This window comes from Pleurodeles waltl, chromosome 7 (assembly GCF_031143425.1).
Source record: "Pleurodeles waltl isolate 20211129_DDA chromosome 7, aPleWal1.hap1.20221129, whole genome shotgun sequence".
Taxonomy (NCBI): Eukaryota; Metazoa; Chordata; class Amphibia; order Caudata; family Salamandridae; genus Pleurodeles; species Pleurodeles waltl.
The window spans coordinates 1,382,850,765-1,382,868,613 of NC_090446.1; the positions used below are offsets into that span (position 1 = coordinate 1,382,850,765).

Sequence of the window (17,849 nt, forward strand, 5' to 3'; positions counted from 1 at the left end):
GACTCAGGGCTTGGATGTTGGTGCCTTTTTAGTCTCTTGAGAAGGCTGTTGGGTAGAGCATCCTCTCGTCGTCTTACATGGTTTTTGGTACAATCAATCATTGGTGTTGTTGCTGAGATAGACCAGAGTACCAATGAGGGGTTTGAATCCTCTGAGGGTAAAAGAGTCAATAGGGGCAGAAAGATTGTTTCTTTTGATCTCTTTAGACCCACTGATTTAAGGGTTTCCATCTCAGTTTTCATTTGCACCATCACATCATGGTGTGACTTCAAAAGAGAGTGGAACCGGACAACTGTAAGTTCTGGATCCGTTGCTGAGACTCCGGTTTGAGTGATGTTACGTGGAGCCATGCATTTCTCCTTAAGGTCACACAGTGACAGTATTCATGTGCGGCTAGAAAAGAAGAATCTGCTGCTGCACCTGTGACCTATTTGGTAACCACTGCGTTCTTGTTGACTATCTCCATGAAATCCTCTTTTTTGTCTCTGGGAAGATGTTCAACGAAACGTCAGATGGAGTCCCAGAGGACTGTGTCAAATCTGCCCAAGAGTGCATTAGCACTGGATGCTGTCATGGATGTTGTTGCAGTCTTGCAGACTTTGCGGCCTGCAGAGTCTAGCTTCTTGCTCTCCTTATCAGGAGGAATAGATGAAGACTGATAAGTGGAGTAGTGCTTTTTAGCTACTAAGATTACCACAGAGTCTAGAGGAGGACGGGTATGGAGGATAGGTATGGAGGGCTAGGGGATCTTGATCTGGAGGCCGGTATTTCATATGAAGCCTCAACGAAGCAGGCTTAACTGATGGAGGTGTCAAAAACAGCTCCATGGGTGGGTCTAGGAGGCCGAGGACTAGTGGTAGTCGTGGTCTTGAGACTGTCCCTTGGTGTTATGTCTCAAATATTACAGTCACAACATCTGAATATTCAGTTTGGCTGCCCCTTATACGAGGACTTTTTGGAAGGTTGTAATGTCACCCACTGGGGCGATAGGACACAGTGGTGAGTCAGACAATGTTGGAGAATATCCTCTTGTTGACATGAAAGTAGTATCTCTAGATCTATGAGATCCTGTGAAAGACCTAGCTCGTGATCTGGGATGGCGTGACCCATGTCACCTGTGAGAATGGAGCAAAGATGTGGATGAGCACTGGGAACAATAATGGCATCTGTAGGACGCTGGTTCTCTACGTAGTGCACGAAAATGAAGAGCAATATGCAGTGAGTCCAGTGAAGCCCCAAAGATGTGAAGAGGCTGAAATAGCTAGGTCTAGAGCTCTATTTGTGGTAACATGTGCGAGCAGCTAGGCTTATCAAGGAGTCGTATTAAGCATTTGTTGCACTCAGAGTCAATAAATGAGACACACACACACACAACATAATAAATCCAAGACCAACTTAGAAAAATAACAGTTGCTGCTATATATGCTTTGAACCAAAGAGGTAACAAGTGGTCCTTGCAGGGAAAGTGTAGCCCTTGACTTCCATGGCAAATAATGAATGAAAAACCTTCCTCCTAGGTAAGGTTTTTGTTCAGTCATTTGTAATCTTTATTCAAATTTAAACTAAATCATTATTTCTTAAAAGGTTTATATCTGAAAATAAAATATTTTTTTTAAAGAAAGCTTATCAAGGAAAATAGTGTTGCTTATACATAGGTGCTCCTGTATCGTGACGGTGCAGTGAAAGTGAGTAGGGTGAATTCAAAGTGCAACAGTGTGATGTATACATTTATATACAAATGTGGCTGAACCGGATCTCATTGTCTTAACCGCTTCTGTGCCCAGGACGAGCTGGTCGTTTTAGGCCTTTTCTGCCCCCCTGGAGGAGGATCGGCCTAATATAATTAGCCGGATCCGCCCCCGGGGGGGGGGGGGGGCAGAAACCTTTAGACACCAGGGATATATATATTTTTTATTTACTTTATGTTTTTATGTATAGGGAGCGACCCCTTAGACAAGGGTTGCTCCCCTGGGGCCAAATTGTATTTAGGCCTTTTCTGCCCTTGGGGGCACATCAGCCTATTTTTGTTAGGCCAATCTGCCCCCAAAGGGGGCAGAAACCTCTAGACACCATGGATTGGTGTGTGTTTTGTTCGGAGGGGGCAGCCCCTTAGGCAAGGGTCTCTCCCCATGGGGGCACATTACTGTTGGCCATAACTGCCCCCCTTGGGGGAACATTGGCCTATTTTGGAAGGCCCATCTGCCCCCAAGGGGAGCAGAAAGCCCACCAGAGACCAGGGAAGATTTGTTTTTCAAAATTAGAGGTTGGTGGTATGGCCATACCCCCACCCCACATAAATGTGCCCAAAGTTGTTCTGCCCACCAGTGGGCAGATTGGGCAATTACCCCCGATCCACACCCCAGGGGAACAGAAAGTCTACTAGATGCCAGGGAATAAAAAAAATAAGAGAAAACAGTGGAGTGGTGGCTACCAACCAGTATGGGACTGGTTATGCCCCCACCCGAATTGAAGTCTTTCAGCTCTCCCCTGCACACTAAAACATCTTATCCCTTGGCAAGCAAGAGGACATTTGATTATATTTGGTTTTTGTTTCACATTTGAGCCATAAGAGCTTGGTAACTCTCAAAATCGTCCCACTTGTAATGGTGAAGGCTGCAGTTTTTTTTTTTTACTTTGTGACGCTGCCATGGAGAAAAATCTCCAGACCTAGACACATCTGAAAACTAAACATCTAATTGATTCCAGGTTGGTGTGCTTCACATGCACCCCACACCATTTCCTTACCCACAATGCCCTGCAAACCTGAAACTTTGCTGGAAGGCACACATTTTTCCCACATTTTTGTGATGGAACCTTCCGAAACCTGCAGTAATCCACAAAATTCCTACCACCCAGCATTGTCTCATCTATACTGATAAAAGTTCTGCTGCACTTGTCAGCCTAAAAATATATATATTTTTTTTCAAACTGCCCTTATGGACCCACTTTGGTTCCCCCTCAATTTTGACGTGTTTTTGGCTCTTCCCTGTCACAAACACTTGACCCACCTACACAAGTGAGGTATCATTTTTACCAGGAGACTGCGGGGAATGTTGTCCCGGTGCAGTGATCCCACACAGAAATGTGGGGAAAATGTGATTTTTTAAAGCTAAATTTGAGGTTTGCTGAGGATTCTGGGTAAGAAAATATTGGGGGATCCACGCAAGTTACACCTCCCTTTACTCCCTCGGGTGTCTAGTTTTCAGAAATGTCTGGGTCTGGTAGGTTTCCCTAGATGGCTGCTGAGTCCAGGACCAAAAACGCAGGTGCCCCCTCTCCCCCCAGAAAAAACAGGAAGTTTTCTATTTGATCATTTTGATGTGTCCAGAGAGTGTTTTGTGGCATTTCCTGTTGCGAGCACAATGCCTACCCACACAAGTGAGGTACCGTTTTTAATCGGGAGATTTGGGGGAACGCTGGGTGGAAGGAAATTTGTGTCTCCTCTCAGATTCCAGAACTTTGTCACCGAACTGTGAGGAGAAAGTGTTTTTTTAGACACATTTTGAGGTTTGCAAAGGATTCTGGGTAAGAGAACCTGGTGAGTGCCCGACAAGTCACCCCGTCTTGGATTCCCCTAGGTCTCTAGTTTTCAAAAATGCACAGGTTTGGTAAGTTTCCCTATGTGGCAGCTGAGCTAGAGGCCAAAATCCACAGGTAGGCACTTTGCAAAAAACACCTGTTTTCTTTGAGAAAATGTAATGTGTCCCCCCTTTGTGTTTTGGGGCATTTCCTGTCGCGGGCACTAGGCCTACCCACACAAGTGAGGTACCATTTTTATCGGGAGACTTGGGGGAACATAGAATAGCAAAACAAGTGATATTGCCCCTTGTCTTTCTCTACATTTTTTCCTTCCAAATACAAGACAGTGTGTAAAAAAGACGTCTATTTGAGAAATGCCCTGTAATTCACATGCTAGTATGGGCACCCCAGAATTCAGAGATGTGCAAATAACCACTGCTCCTCAACACCTTATCTTGTGCCCATTTTGGAAATACAAAGGTTTTCTTGATACCTATTTTTGACTCTTTATATTTCAGCAAATGAATTGCTGTATACCAGCTATAGAATGAAAACTCACTGCAAGGTGCAGCTCATTTATTGGCTCTGGGTACCTAGGGTTCTTGATGAACCTAAAAGCCCTATATATCCCTGCAACCAGAAGAGTCAAGCAGACGTAACGGTATATTGCTTTCAAACATCTGACATTGCAGGAAAAAGAGTAAAACGTAGAGAAAAACTGCTGTTTTTTTAACCTCAATTTTAATATGTTTTTATTCAGTTGTTATTTTCTGTAGGAAATCCTTGTAGGATCTACACAAATTACCCATTGCGGAATTCAGAATTTTGTCTACTTTTCAGAAATATTTAGGTTTCTGGGATCCAGCATTGGTTTCACACCCATTTCTGTCACTGACTGGAAGGAGGCTGAAAGCACAAAAAAATCGTAAAAATGGGGTATGTCCCAGTAAAATGCCAAAATTATGTTGACAATGAAAATGTCACTTACCCAGTGTACATCTGTTCGTGGCATCAGTCGCTGGAGATTCACATGTTGTGCATAGCCCGCCATCTGGTGTTGGGTCGGAGTGTTACAAGTTGTTTTTCTTTGAAGAAGTCTTTCGAGTCACGGGACCGAGGGACTCCTCCTCTTTGTCTCCATTGCGCATGGGCGTCGACTCCATCTTCGATTGTTTTCCCCGCAGAGGGTGAGGTAGGAGTTGTTTGTTAGTAATAGTGCCCATGCAATGGAGTGAATAAGTATGTACCTATCTAAGATTTAATATATTTACAAATGTACAAAGTTGAAGCTAACTTCCAAACGGCTAAAGGCGACAGGCTCCCGGGGAGGTGGGTGGGCACATGTGAATCTCCAGCGACTGATGCCACGAACAGATGTACACTGGGTAAGTGACATTTTCAGTTCGATGGCATCTGTCGCTGTAGATACACATGTTGTGCATAGACTAGTAAGCAGTTATCTCCCCAAAAGCGGTGGCTCAGCCTGTAGGAGTGGAAGTAGTCTGAAATAAGGTTCTTAGTACGGCTTGACCTACTGTGGCTTGTTGTGCTGATAGCACGTCTACACAGTAGTGCTTGGTAAATGTGTGAGGCGTAGACCATGTGGCTGCCTTACATATTTCGTGCATTGGAATATTCCCTAGGAAGGCCATGGTAGCGCCTTTCTTTCTGGTTGAGTGTGTCCTTGGTGTAATGGGCAGTTGTCTTTTTGCTTTAAGGTAGCAGATTTGGATGCACTTAACTATCCATCTGGCTATACCCTGTTTCGATATTGGGTTTCCTGCGTGAGGTTTTTGAAATGCAATAAACAGTTGTTTAGTTTTCCTGATGTTTTTAGTTCTGTCGATGTAGTACATTAGTGCTCTTTTGACGTCTAATGTATGTAGTGCCCTTTCAGCTATGGAATCTGGCTGTGGGAAGAACACTGGTAGCTCTACCGTTTGATTTAGGTGGAACGGTGAAATAAACTTTGGCAAAAATTTAGGATTGGTCCTTAGGACTACTTTATCTTTGTGTAGTTGGATAAAAGGTTCTTGTATTGTAAACGCCTGAATTTCACTTACTCTTCTTAGAGATGTGATGGCGATGAGAAATGCAACTTTCCATGTTAGGAATTGTATTTCGCAAGAGTGCATAGGTTCAAAGGGTGGACCCATGAGTCTTGTTAAGACGATGTTGAGGTTCCATGAAGGAACGGGTGGTGTCCTTGGTGGTATAATTCTTTTGAGGCCTTCCATAAATGCTTTAATGACAGGTATCCTAAATAGTGAAGTTGAATGGGTAATCTGCAGGTATGCAGATATCGCTGCTAGGTGTATTTTAATGGAAGAGAAGGCCAGGTTCGATTTTTGTAAGTGTAGTAAGTAACCCACCACATCTTTTGGAGATGCGTGTAACGGTTGAATTTGATTATGATGGCAGTAGCAAACAAATCTTTTCCATTTGCTTGCATAGCAGTGTCTAGTGGATGGTCTTCTGGCTTGCTTTATGACTTCCATACATTCTTGTGTGAGGTTTAAGTGTCCGAATTCTAGGATTTCAGGAGCCAGATTGCTAGATTCAGCGATGCTGGGTTTGGATGCCTGATCTGTTGTTTGTGTTGCGTTAACAGATCTGGCCTGTTGGGCAACTTGACGTGGGGTACTACTGATAGGTCTAGCAGTGTTGTGTACCATGGTTGCCTTGCCCACATTGGTGCTATCAGTATGAGTTTGAGTTTGTTTTGACTCAATTTGTTTACTAGATATGGAAGGAGAGGGAGAGGGGGAAAAGCGTACGCAAATATCCCTGACCAGTTCATCCATAGGGCATTGCCTTGAGACTGCCTGTGTGGGTATCTGAATGCAAAGTTTTGGCATTTTGCGTTCTCCTTTGTTGCAAATAAGTCTATTTGAGGTGTTCCCCAACGTTTGAAGTAAGTGTTTAGAATTTGGGGGTGAATTTCCCACTCGGGGACCTGTTGGTGATCTCGAGAGATTGTCTGCAAGTTGATTCTGGATCCCTGGAATAAACTGTGCTATTAGGCGAATGTGGTTGTGAATTGCCCATTGCCATATTTTTTGTGCCAGCAGGCACAGCTGTGTCGAGTGTGTCCCCCCCTGTTTGTTTAGATAATACATTGTTGTCATGTTGTCTGTTTTGACGAGAATGTATTTGTGAGTTATGATTGGTTGAAATGCTTTTAATGCTTGGAAAACTGCTAGTAGTTCGAGGTGATTTATATGCAGCTTTCTTTGATGTACGTCCCATTGTCCTTGTATGCTGTGGTGATTGAGGTGTGCTCCCCACCCTGTCATGGAAGCATCTGTTGTTATCACGTATTGTGGCACAGGGTCTTGGAAAGGCCGCCCTTTGTTTAAATTTATGTTGTTCCACCATAGAAGCGAGAGGTATGTTAGGCGGTCTATCAACACCAGATCTAGAAGCTGACCCTGTGCTTGAGACCATTGTGATGCTAGGCACTGTTGTAAGGGCCGCATGTGCAACCGTGCGTGTGGGACAATGGCTATGCATGAGGACATCATGCCTAGTAGTTGTAATATCATCTTCGCCTGTATTTTTTGTGTTGGATACATGCGTTGTATAATCTTTTGGAAATGTTGAACCCTTTGTGGACTTGGAGTGGCTATTCCCTTTGTTGTATCTATTGTGGCTCCTAGATATTGTTGTACCTTGCACTGCAGAATGTGTGATTTTGCATAGTTGATGGTGAAACCGAGTTTGTAGAGGGTTTGTATGACCGGATCTGTGTGGTGTGAGCACCTTGTCAGTGAGTCGGTCTTGATTAGCCTGTCGTCTAGATACGGGAATACGTGTATTTGCTGCCTTCTGATGTGTGCAGCCACTACTGCTAGGCACTTTGTGAAGACTCTTGGTGCAGTTGTTAAACCGAAGGGCAATACTTTGAATTGGTAATGTATTCCTTTGAATACGAACCTTAGGTATTTCCTGTGCGACCGATGTATTGGTATGTGGAAATACGCGTCTTTGAGATCTAAGGTGGTCATGTAGTCCTGTTGCTTTAGCTATGGTAACACTTCTTGTAGCGTGACCATGTGAAAGTGTTCTGATTTGATGTAGGTGTTTAGTGTTCTGAGGTCTAGGATTGGTCTCAGTGTTTTGTCCTTTTTTGGTATTAGGAAGTACAGTGAATAAACTCCTGTGTTTATTTGTGTCTTTGGTACTAGTTCTATTGCGTTCTTTTGCAATAATGCTTGAACTTCTATTTCCAGAAGGTCTGAATGTTGTTTTGATAAATTCTGTGCTTTTGGTGGTATGTTTGGAGGGATTTGTAGAAATTCTATGCAATAACCATGTTGGATAATTGCTAAGACCCAAGCGTCTGTAGTGATCTCCTCCCATGCTTGGTAATACTGACCTATTCTTCCCCCCACTGGTGTTGTGTGGAGGGGATGAGTGACATGTGAGTCACTGTTTGGTTGTAGGGGTTATGGGGCTTTGAAATTTTCCCCTATTCCTAGGGAATTGTCCTCTGTATTGGCCCCGAAAGCCTCCCCTTTGGTACTGTCCCTGGTAGCTGGACGGTGTTGCCTGTGAGGTGCTGGCTTGTGTGGCCTGACCCCGAAACCCCCCTCTAAAGGTTGTTTTGCGGAAGGTGCTGTAAGTGCCTCTGCTCTGCGGGGAGTAGAGTGCGCCCATGGCTTTAGCAGTGTCAGTGTCCTTTTTGAGTTTCTCAATTGCCGTGTCCACTTCTGGTCCGAACAGTTGTTTCTCATTGAATGGCATATTGAGCACTGCCTGCTGTATCTCTGGTTTAAAACCAGACGTTCGTAGCCATGCCTGCCTTCTTATAGTCACAGATGTGTTAATTGTTCTTGCAGCTGTGTCCGCTGCATCCATAGAGGAGCGTATCTGATTATTAGATATGTTCTGTCCTTCCTCAACCACTTGTTTCGCCCTTTTTTGTAGCTCTTTGGGTAGATGCTCAATGAGGTGTTGCATCTCGTCCCAATGGGCTCTGTCATAGCGCGCAAGTAGTGCTTGAGAGTTAGCGATGCGCCACTGGTTTGCAGCTTGTACTGCGACTCTCTTTCCGGCTGCATCGAACTTGCGGCTCTCTTTATCTGGGGGTGGTGCATCCCCAGATGTGTGGGAGTTGGCTCGCTTGCGAGCTGCTCCTACTACGACGGAATCTGGTGGCAGCTGTGAGGTGATGAAAACAGGGTCTGTGGGAGGTGCTTTATATTTCTTATCCACTCTTGGTGTTATTGCTCTACTCTTGACCGGCTCCTTGAAGATTTCCTTTGCGTGCCGAAGCATTCCTGGGAGCATAGGCAGGCTTTGGTAGGAGCTATGGGTGGAGGAGAGGGTGTTGAATAAGAAATCATCCTCGACTGGTTCCGAGTGTAGGGACACGTTGTGGAACTCTGCTGCTCTAGCCACCACTTGTGAGTATGCTGTGCTATCTTCCGGTGGTGAGGGCTTTGTAGGATACGCCTCTGGACTGTTGTCCGACACTGGGGCGTCGTATAAGTCCCAAGCGTCTTGGTCCTGGTCACCTTGGCTCATGGTGGTGTGAGCCGGGGAATGTGATGGAGTTTGTGCCGGTGAAACGTTAGTTACAGGTGGAGGAGAGGGTGGCGGAGTTACCTTTTTCACCATTTTCGTTTGTGGTGCTTGGTCTGACTGAAACTCCAATCTCCTTTTTCTCCTAATAGGGGGAAGGGTGCTTATTTTCCCTGTTCCTTCCTGTATAAAGATACGTTTCTGAGTGTGGTCCACTTCGGTGGATTGCAACTCTTCCTCAAATCTATGCTTTCGCAGCTGAGAGGACAGTGATTGCTCCTCTGAATAGGAACCGGTAGTTGGGTCGGTTGCGGGTCGTTTTGGCACCGAAACCCTGTCTGTACTCCTTTTCGGCTCCGAGGTGACCTTCTTCTTTTTCGGAGTCGAACCCTCTCGGCGTCGATCTTCCTCGGTGCCGCTGTCTCTGCGTCGAGAAGTTTCGGCTCCGCTATCTCGGCGTCGACGTTTTTCAGCAGCACTGTCTCGGTCCCGAGAAGGCTGCGTGCCGGTGTCTCGACCGGAGTCGGACGTTCTCAGCACCATTTCGGCCTTTTTCAGTGCCGATGGTCGGTCACCGAATTTATGGGTCGAGCCATGGCCTGGTGGCAGTGGCGTCCCCTGGGCCTTGTCACTTTTCTTGTGTGCTGGCTTCGACGTCTTACTCACAGTTTTATGTTCGTCGAATTCCTCGGAGTCCGAGTCATGGATCGAGAAGGTTCCTTCTTCCTCTTGTTCCTCGAACTCTCGGTGAGCTGTCGGCGTGGACGCCATCTGCAGTCTTCTGGCTCGATGGTCACGGAGTGTTTTTCGGGACCGAAACGCACGACAGGCCTCGCAAGTCTCTTCACTGTGCTCAGGCGACAGGCACAGGTTACAGACCAAATGTTGGTCTGTATACGGGTATTTGTTGTGGCATTTAGGACAGAAACGGAACAGGGTCCGTTCCATCAGCGTTGTTTCACACGCGGTCGGGCCGACCAGGCCCCAACGGGGGATCGAAAACTACCCCGAAGGGTACCGGAGCTCTTCACTCTTCGATTCGGTGTTGATTCTAACTAAGCCGATCCCGAACGCAACAATACAGACGTAATTTTCCGATATTTAGCTAACTTTCCGTTCCGAAACCCGGAGCGAAAGGAACACGTCCGAACCCGATGGCGGAAAGAAAACAATCGAAGATGGAGTCGACGCCCATGCGCAATGGAGACAAAGAGGAGGAGTCCCTCGGTCCCGTGACTCGAAAGACTTCTTCGAAGAAAAACAACTTGTAACACTCCGACCCAACACCAGATGGCGGGCTATGCACAACATGTGTATCTACAGCGACAGATGCCATCGAACATTGGGTTTTCTGATTCAAGTCTGCCTGTTCCTGAAAGCTGGTGATTTTAGCACTGCAAACCCTTTGTAGACGCCAATTTCAGGGAAAAAAACCACAAGCCTTCTTCTGCAGCCCTTTTTTCCATTTTCTTTTTATCTAAATTTTCATTGTATTTTGGCAAATTTCTTGGTCTCCTTCAGGGGAACCCACAAAGTCTAGGTACCTCTAGAATCTCTAGGATGTTGGGAAAAAAGGACGCAAATTTGGCGTGGGTAGCTTATGTGGACAAAACGTTATGAGGGCCTAAGCACACCCTGCCCCAAATAGCCAAAAAAAGGCCTGGCACCTGAGGGGGAAAAGGCCTGGCAGCGAAGGGGTTAAATAACATCCAAAACGACGATGTAGGAAGACAACACAATGATCAACAGTCCACATCAAAGAATGTTGACGTTTCGACCCAAAACACTATATTCATCAGAGTCAGGTCATCATTAGGATGAAATATTTGAAAAAGGAAGCCCCATATATTCCGCTCCATCTGGCGCCTACCACTATTCGTCATTTTGGATGTTATTTAAAACAAGGAGATACAAACCTTTTAATACGAAGTAATGGTGGTGTAGGTCAGGTAAGCACATGACTTACGGTCCCTTTCCTCAGGGGTTTAGACTAGCACTGGGCAGGGTTCAGGTCGGTATCCAAGGTGCACCAACAGAGGTTGAAGTAGAGAGGGGGGGCTAAAGGTGACCCACAAATCGGCACCAAACTTACACCGTCACAGGCACAGGGGCGGCGAGGGGCAGAGTGCCAACTTGATACTGGGTGGCCAATGCTTTTAGAGGGTATCTGCTGCAGCGCTGCTCACAGGTGAGTAAAGCGGGGTCATAGGCTGATCTCCTGGCGTTAAGTACGGGGGGGTGGGGGGGCGGGGGGGGGGGGTGGGGGGGGGTGGGGCAAGTCAGCACCAAACTTACACCCTCAGCGGCTCAGGGGCAGCTGGGTGCAGAGTGCCAACACAGCATCAGGTGCCCAGTGTAGTTCAACGGAGAAGATGGCTTCCAAAAATGGGCTGCAGGCTCTGGCCAGGAGGCTAGGGGTGGAGGTCAACCCACAGCTGCCCAGCTAAGTTGAGATGCCAGGGATCGTAGGGACACTGTTGGTTTAGCTCCCCAAGGCCCAGGGGCTCTGAGTGCAGGGGTGCCTTTAGATGTCAGAATCAGCACACCAAGCATTGTTGGAGAGATCGCTCAGATTAAGGCTGTTGGTGAGTCAGGCAGTGGTCCGCCCCGAAGCGCCAGGGAACCTTCACTGGACGGGTGGACCATTTGGACTCGGGCCAGGGGCTTCGAGTGTAGCGGTCGCTTCTGGTGTCGGATTTCACAGTTCCTCAGGCAGGCTTCCTCTTCTTTAAAAGGTCTCTAATCCCTTGGTGTGTTGTACCTCTTTTTTCAGGACAAAGCCTTATGCTTCAGCGATGTGGGGGCAACAGGCTGGAGAGGTTGTGCTGTTTCCTTGGTGCTTATTGTTGGCTTCAGTAGTTTTAGAGGAAGCAGATAATTTGATGCTCAAATAAGCAGAAGCAGTCTAGTCAAATAAACAGTGCACTCAGAAGAATTGGACAGAGTTCTTATCCTTCTTGAGGACCTAATGCTCAGCAGTAGGTAAGACACCTCAATGTCAAAAGACTAAGGGTGTGGCACAGGAATGTGGGAAACCCAGACCTTACCGTCAAGCATAACTTCTATGGAAAGTAATGCCAAAGACTGTATTCATGTCAAACATGAGGGCTTTGAAAATCACTCTGTTGAACGGAGTCGTGTCAAGGACCTTGACACTGATTTTGAGCAATATTTCTATTAAAGTTAGTCTGAGGGTGGGAAGCTAGAGGGTGACAGAGGGTCAGACTTGGTCTTACCTATTGCTCAAGAAGACAAATCATACTTCCATACCCTGACAGACGAAGTGGAGCCAGAGGAAGTCTTTTCTTGGCACTTGCTGTAACACGTTTCAATAGATGATGCACTTAACGATATGAGAATCTTGAATATAAAATATAACTGCCATGATTGTCATTCTAGTATTTATCCAACCACAGCAATCTCAACAAACAAAAAGAGCTGGCATGGTGGTTAGAGAAAACAAATGATGAGTGGAACATCAATGGGAGAACAGAAACAAAATCTTAAATTAAGAAAAACAGTTGGAGAACTGATCAGATTTGATAAGAAGCTGAATGTGTACAGAAACCTCAATGAAAAAAGAAGTTTGTAATGAAATGAAAAGCCTCTGTAAGCAAACTGCCTGGCGTACCCTGTGCTACATAACTGGACCAAGCAGCATCTGGAATTCTAAAACGTGTATGTTGTGAAAGTAAAATATAGGCACTTAATTTTTCTTTTTATCTTTAAAAAGCTATTCTTAGCCAAATGTATTTGTATTACTATTTTGGTTTAACCAGTTACACAAACTAAATACAACAGAATGTTGTCTTCCATATGCCTATCTTTTTAAAATTATTTTTGCAATTCAACATATATAATCCACAATGTGTTTTGGGATCCCTTGCAAATGCAGATATTCTGTTATTTGTGAATATCAGACAGAATGCTATGAAAGAGATTGGCAGTTTACTCTAAGTAAAGTATCAGCCCTGGGACACAGGCATATGAGGTCTGAGTATTGTAATAGCTGGTTAACATACCTGGTCTTGCAACCACGGAGTACAAATAAAGTGACTGTGGGTACAGTAATACAGAGCACATGGGGCTGGATGTTTGAGCACAGATACATGTAACACTGCAGCAGAGTATGTGGAAATAGTATCCTGATCCAGGTATATCAGGGCATTATTTAGTTTGAAAAAATGCTACTGAACATTTGTACATTGAGTGCTGCTGGGTGGCCATTAATAGTATAACTTGAGCAAATAGTTACATTAATGCTGCACAACAAAATCGTGTTCTACAAACGTGCTCATAGGAACATTTATGAAGGTCATGGATGGGAACCACAAAGTATAATACAGGTTTACTGTATATAGGATCACTTGATGTGAGCATGTGCTGCTACTGCAGTGGATGTAAACCCAGCCTAATGAAACATAATACAGAGGCATACACTTTATTAATGGTGCATGTGATCTCATAACCCAGAGGCAGACGTATGAGGATGCTAGGTGTGATGGAGTGGTTAAGGTGCACACGTGAAATTGACACTATACCTCCTTTAAGAAAGGCGAGTCTACTTGTAGGTATTTGGATACAACGTAGAGACAGAAAAGATGGCGGTCGATTCCTGAGCCAGTCATGGCATTCCTGTAGAGCATTTGATGCTTATCTGCAGCAACCTTGAACAGCTTGAGGCGATCCTCATCCTAGTGTTAATAGGAAATTAGAAAAAAACAAGAATACTATGAACATGAGAGTGTTTGTAGTGTGTGCACGTTCAAAAACTATTCTCTATACCACATAGACACTAATAAAAATGAGCACTGCCTTTCTTTCTAAAAACAAATGTCCTCCTCAGAATACGGAAGTATATTATGTCTGCATTTTGAAGCGCAGGGAATATAGCCCTGTCTACTCCGCTCAGGCTTCCGAAGTTGCCTGTTTCTTGCTCTGAGAATGAAGATATGAACACTATGTACATATCACTCTAGGTAAAGCAGTGTGTCCTAGCTGTACCCATAATTGTAGGGAGCAGTCTTATTCGAGTTTCCCATGTCCAAAGGTACAAGTATCTATTCACAAAAGACGTGGTTACCAGTCTTCATTTTTCAGAGTCAGGATGTGTTTTGTCTCAGCCTCTCCTTTTCTTCACATCTGTAAAGGTAAGCAACTGTATCTTCCCTCTAGTGGCACATCCTCAAGTAACTGTAATTTTAGTTTATAGGGGCTACCTCTTCTCTTTGCTTATCTTGACACATGTGTAACTGTTTTACCAAGGATATCTCAGATTAGTCCAGTGATTAAATATTGCTACTCACCTTTTGAGATGGATCCATCATAGCCAACACAAAATTTGAGGACTCAACAGTGCAAGACCGTACAGTTTCGGTTCTTCCCTCTCGGAAGAGGCGGGTCATAGAGGCTTCATATGTTAGACAGAACTTCCTTTTGTCCTGGGGAGTAGAAATGGGAACAGTATTACTGGTACGGAAGCTATGCACAAACCAGCTGTGTATGCAACTGTGATCTGCACCCTGGCTACATATCCATAAATGTCGAGGCTCTCATAACAAAAAAGAGCAAGAAAAGAAACAAACTATAGCAAACATGCAAGAAAGACGAACCAACGGTCATTGTCTTCTTCACTCATACCAATGATTAGAAATACTTTTTTTACCTACATTGGGGAGGCAGTATAAATTATAGCTAAACACGTTTTGACAAAGCATGACTAATCTAAACGTCAAATCGAGATCTCCAATGTAAGGCACAATAAATGCAGAATGCATCACCTATTTGGCAGTCAAGTAAATGAAAAGCAATGATAAAAAGCCACAAATGGCATCATTCTAAAATAAGAGACTACTCAGCAGGCAATATACATTTTAGTTATTAGTTTTCAGGGTAAAGGCTACCAAACAGAAAAGTTAACTTGCATGCAACTTTCCATCTTCAGGAGTACAGGTGGCAGCACATGGTCCATGAGAACCCTCCCCGTGTCACAGCACAAACTCTCATGCCCCTAGTATTTCTACTGCCCATCGGGCTGGCAACTGCAAAGGAGGGATTAGCATGACCCTGAAAGTGGCTCTTGGCAGGGTGGTCCTGGCAACTCCTCTTCTTTACAGCTCTTGACTGGTGTGATCCAACCTGTTCTGTGGAGTCTTTGTTCCAGCATTTTCCAGCAACGGAACCCCGAGTTCTGCGAAACTCAGCAGTTAGTACCTCAGACAAGCTGTTCCCAGATACAACGCTTAGTGGACAGCGTCCTGAGTGGATATATTTGGTCAGTGCAGAGAACAGTTAAGGGATAGAACAGTAAGCTTCAATGGATGAGACTGACAACGTTCAGGGTCACGATGTTCCTGTATCCTTTGATCCAGACCCAGCTCCTCTGTTTCATACAGCTATTCTTTTACTTCTGCAGAACTCAGCGGCCTACCATGAATGATCCACCAAGGATTCCACCCTTGTACTTGAAAGTTTTAACCCACTATAAGATGCAATTCTATAAAAAAATATAAGAGCCAGTGTTACCCACCGTCAACAACTGGCTCAAACTGGGCACAACAGAGCATCATAAGGTCAAAGTGTTCTGCTGTTCAGCGAGAGGCTTCTATACTAATTAAGAGTAGTCATCTTGGATTCAGAAGGCCTGGTATGTACTACATGAGTGTCTAATGTAGCCCAACTAAAGTCCACATAACTGAGTGGATGACATCAAGTCTGTGGCGATGTATCGGACCAGAAAATGGGACAATGCTTATGGAATGCTAATGGAAGTAATTTTCCAATGAGGCCAGTGGTCTTAGGAGATCGATGCTTGGGGTTTTTACCACTTGTTAACGTCTTATGTGAATAAAGAAGCATATCAACACAAAGGATTCTGCGTACGTTACAACATAAATTGGCAACAAGCGTGTGTGCAGGAGGCAGACAGTGTGCAGTGACACCTATCCCTGGAAAGGTATCATCTACGAGAATGCCAAGCAAGAAGAAAGAGTAAAAACAAGCATTTGTAATACAATAGGTCTTGCATTTTCCTGATTTAGAGCTATTGGCATTGTAAATTCATACCTGGACTTTTCTTGACACAAATTGGTCAACCCTGCCTCATAATTGCGTCTCTTCCTGCCATATAATTCCAGTGGCCCTGCATATAACTAAAGCACCTCCAATTACCTTCTTCCTCTATCTTAAAACATATACAATTATCACGTAAACCTTTATCAGAAATAAACTTGTGGCATTAGTGTGTAACGCACAAAACACCATAGCAAAAATATAATTTGGGGTGGATTGGAGGGTAAAAGGAAAGAGGGAGTCGGGAGTAAAGATGGAGAGGACAAGTGGCGTGGTAACGGTGTCAGGGGCCCTGGAGTAAGAAAGGCAAATGGTTAACTGCAATTTCGGTAGGAAAGAACAGCAGTAATTAGAGAAGAGTAAGGTCCCGAGGTCTCTGGAACCCGGTCCGACTACACCTGTTGCTCCATTGATAACTAGGCCTCAGGAAATAAAGCAGATGGGGCAGAAAAGGAGAAGCGAAAGGAATACAAAAGACAAAAGGAAGTAAGAGAAGGGGTCCCAAAGAAATAAAAGAGAGAAAGGAAAGAAAGAACAAGAAAATGAAAACACCACTAAGAAGAAATCGAGCAAGTGTGAAAGACAAAAAAGGGAAGGCAGCTAGCGAACGAAAGATAAAAAGGAAAAATAATGATGGAAGTGTGAAAAGAAAGAGAAAAATGAACATTGAAGAAAAAGATGGTGAGAGAAACGAGCAGCGAAAGAACCAGTGCATGTATGTACTGACATTTCCCACTGACACAGAATAGGAAAACCACTTTGAAACTTCGGGTCCCGACAAGTAACTTGCTGCTTCCACATACAGATGGGAAAAAGAGGGATTTGTAGTAAAAACGTGAATTGACAGATAAGTAAAACACCAGAGAAAGAAAGGAAGGTAGAAAAATCTTTTTTTTTAAAAGGTGAAAGGATGCATAGAGTCAAAGGAAAGAGCAAGCAAAAAAACTAAGAAAGAATGGTGGGAAGAGAAAAAATAGTTAAAGAATAAACGCCTGATAAAGACAAAAGATGAACGAAACAAGGAAAGAAATAACCACGTTTTTGCAAAGAGGAGGTTGCAAGAGGAAGAGGGTTTTTTTTGTGTTTTTTTTTTTTTAAGGGAGAGGAGTAGAACAACAGTTGAAAGAAAGCGAAACTGTTAGTGTGTGGATTTTAAGAGCTGGAAAAAGAAAAGTGGGGGAGAAGGAAAACATTGGGAGATAACAGAGTTAAGGAAAGAACGGAGTGAGATAAGTGAAACAGACCTTCCCAAATAAAGATGGCAGCTAAGGATAGATTTAATTGGCTCCTCCACGTCCTCAAAAAGAAGTCAATGTGTGTAACAGCAGGAGGTGCATTAGCAGAGTTGTATGTGAACCCCAATACAGCTATATTTTCAGGTGCTTCAAATCAGGATCTGGGGTACAGACAGAGTTGTGTCCTGGGCCAGTGCTGGAATTACAGAAAGGCAGAGGGTGAGGAATGAGAAACAGAGCGCTGTGTAATTCCTGATATTGGAATAATGGGGTGTTGCAGGTTGAGGTGCACTGACAGAGTTGTATGTGGGCTGCAGTATTGGAATAGTAACAGGCACACAAGGTCAGATGTGAGGTATTTTAATGGAGCTATGTGTGGAACCTAGTATTAGTGTGCCAGTGTTGCTAAGTGTTAGCCTGGAGGTGGCCTGGTGAAGCTGCAAGTAGGGCCCAGAATGGGAGTGGCATTGCCTCTGAACCACAGAAGTAGGAGTCCTG

The 17,849-nt window shown here is 44.6% G+C and overlaps 1 protein-coding gene across 10 annotated transcripts in view; it reads right to left on the bottom strand.

The window, feature by feature from the left end:
• The window catches only part of LOC138246371 (carnitine O-palmitoyltransferase 1, liver isoform-like), a 389,657-nt gene that overhangs the window by 60,591 nt on the left and 311,217 nt on the right, over positions 1 to 17,849 (bottom strand). For all 10 annotated transcript variants that reach the window (XM_069200934.1, XM_069200927.1, XM_069200924.1 and 7 more), the window contains 2 exons: positions 14,352 to 14,486; positions 13,587 to 13,739 (listed from right to left, as the gene is read on the bottom strand). In XM_069200934.1, the coding sequence (XP_069057035.1) occupies positions 13,587 to 13,739; positions 14,352 to 14,486 (288 nt within the window). The remainder of the gene's footprint in view (positions 1 to 13,586; positions 13,740 to 14,351; positions 14,487 to 17,849) is intronic.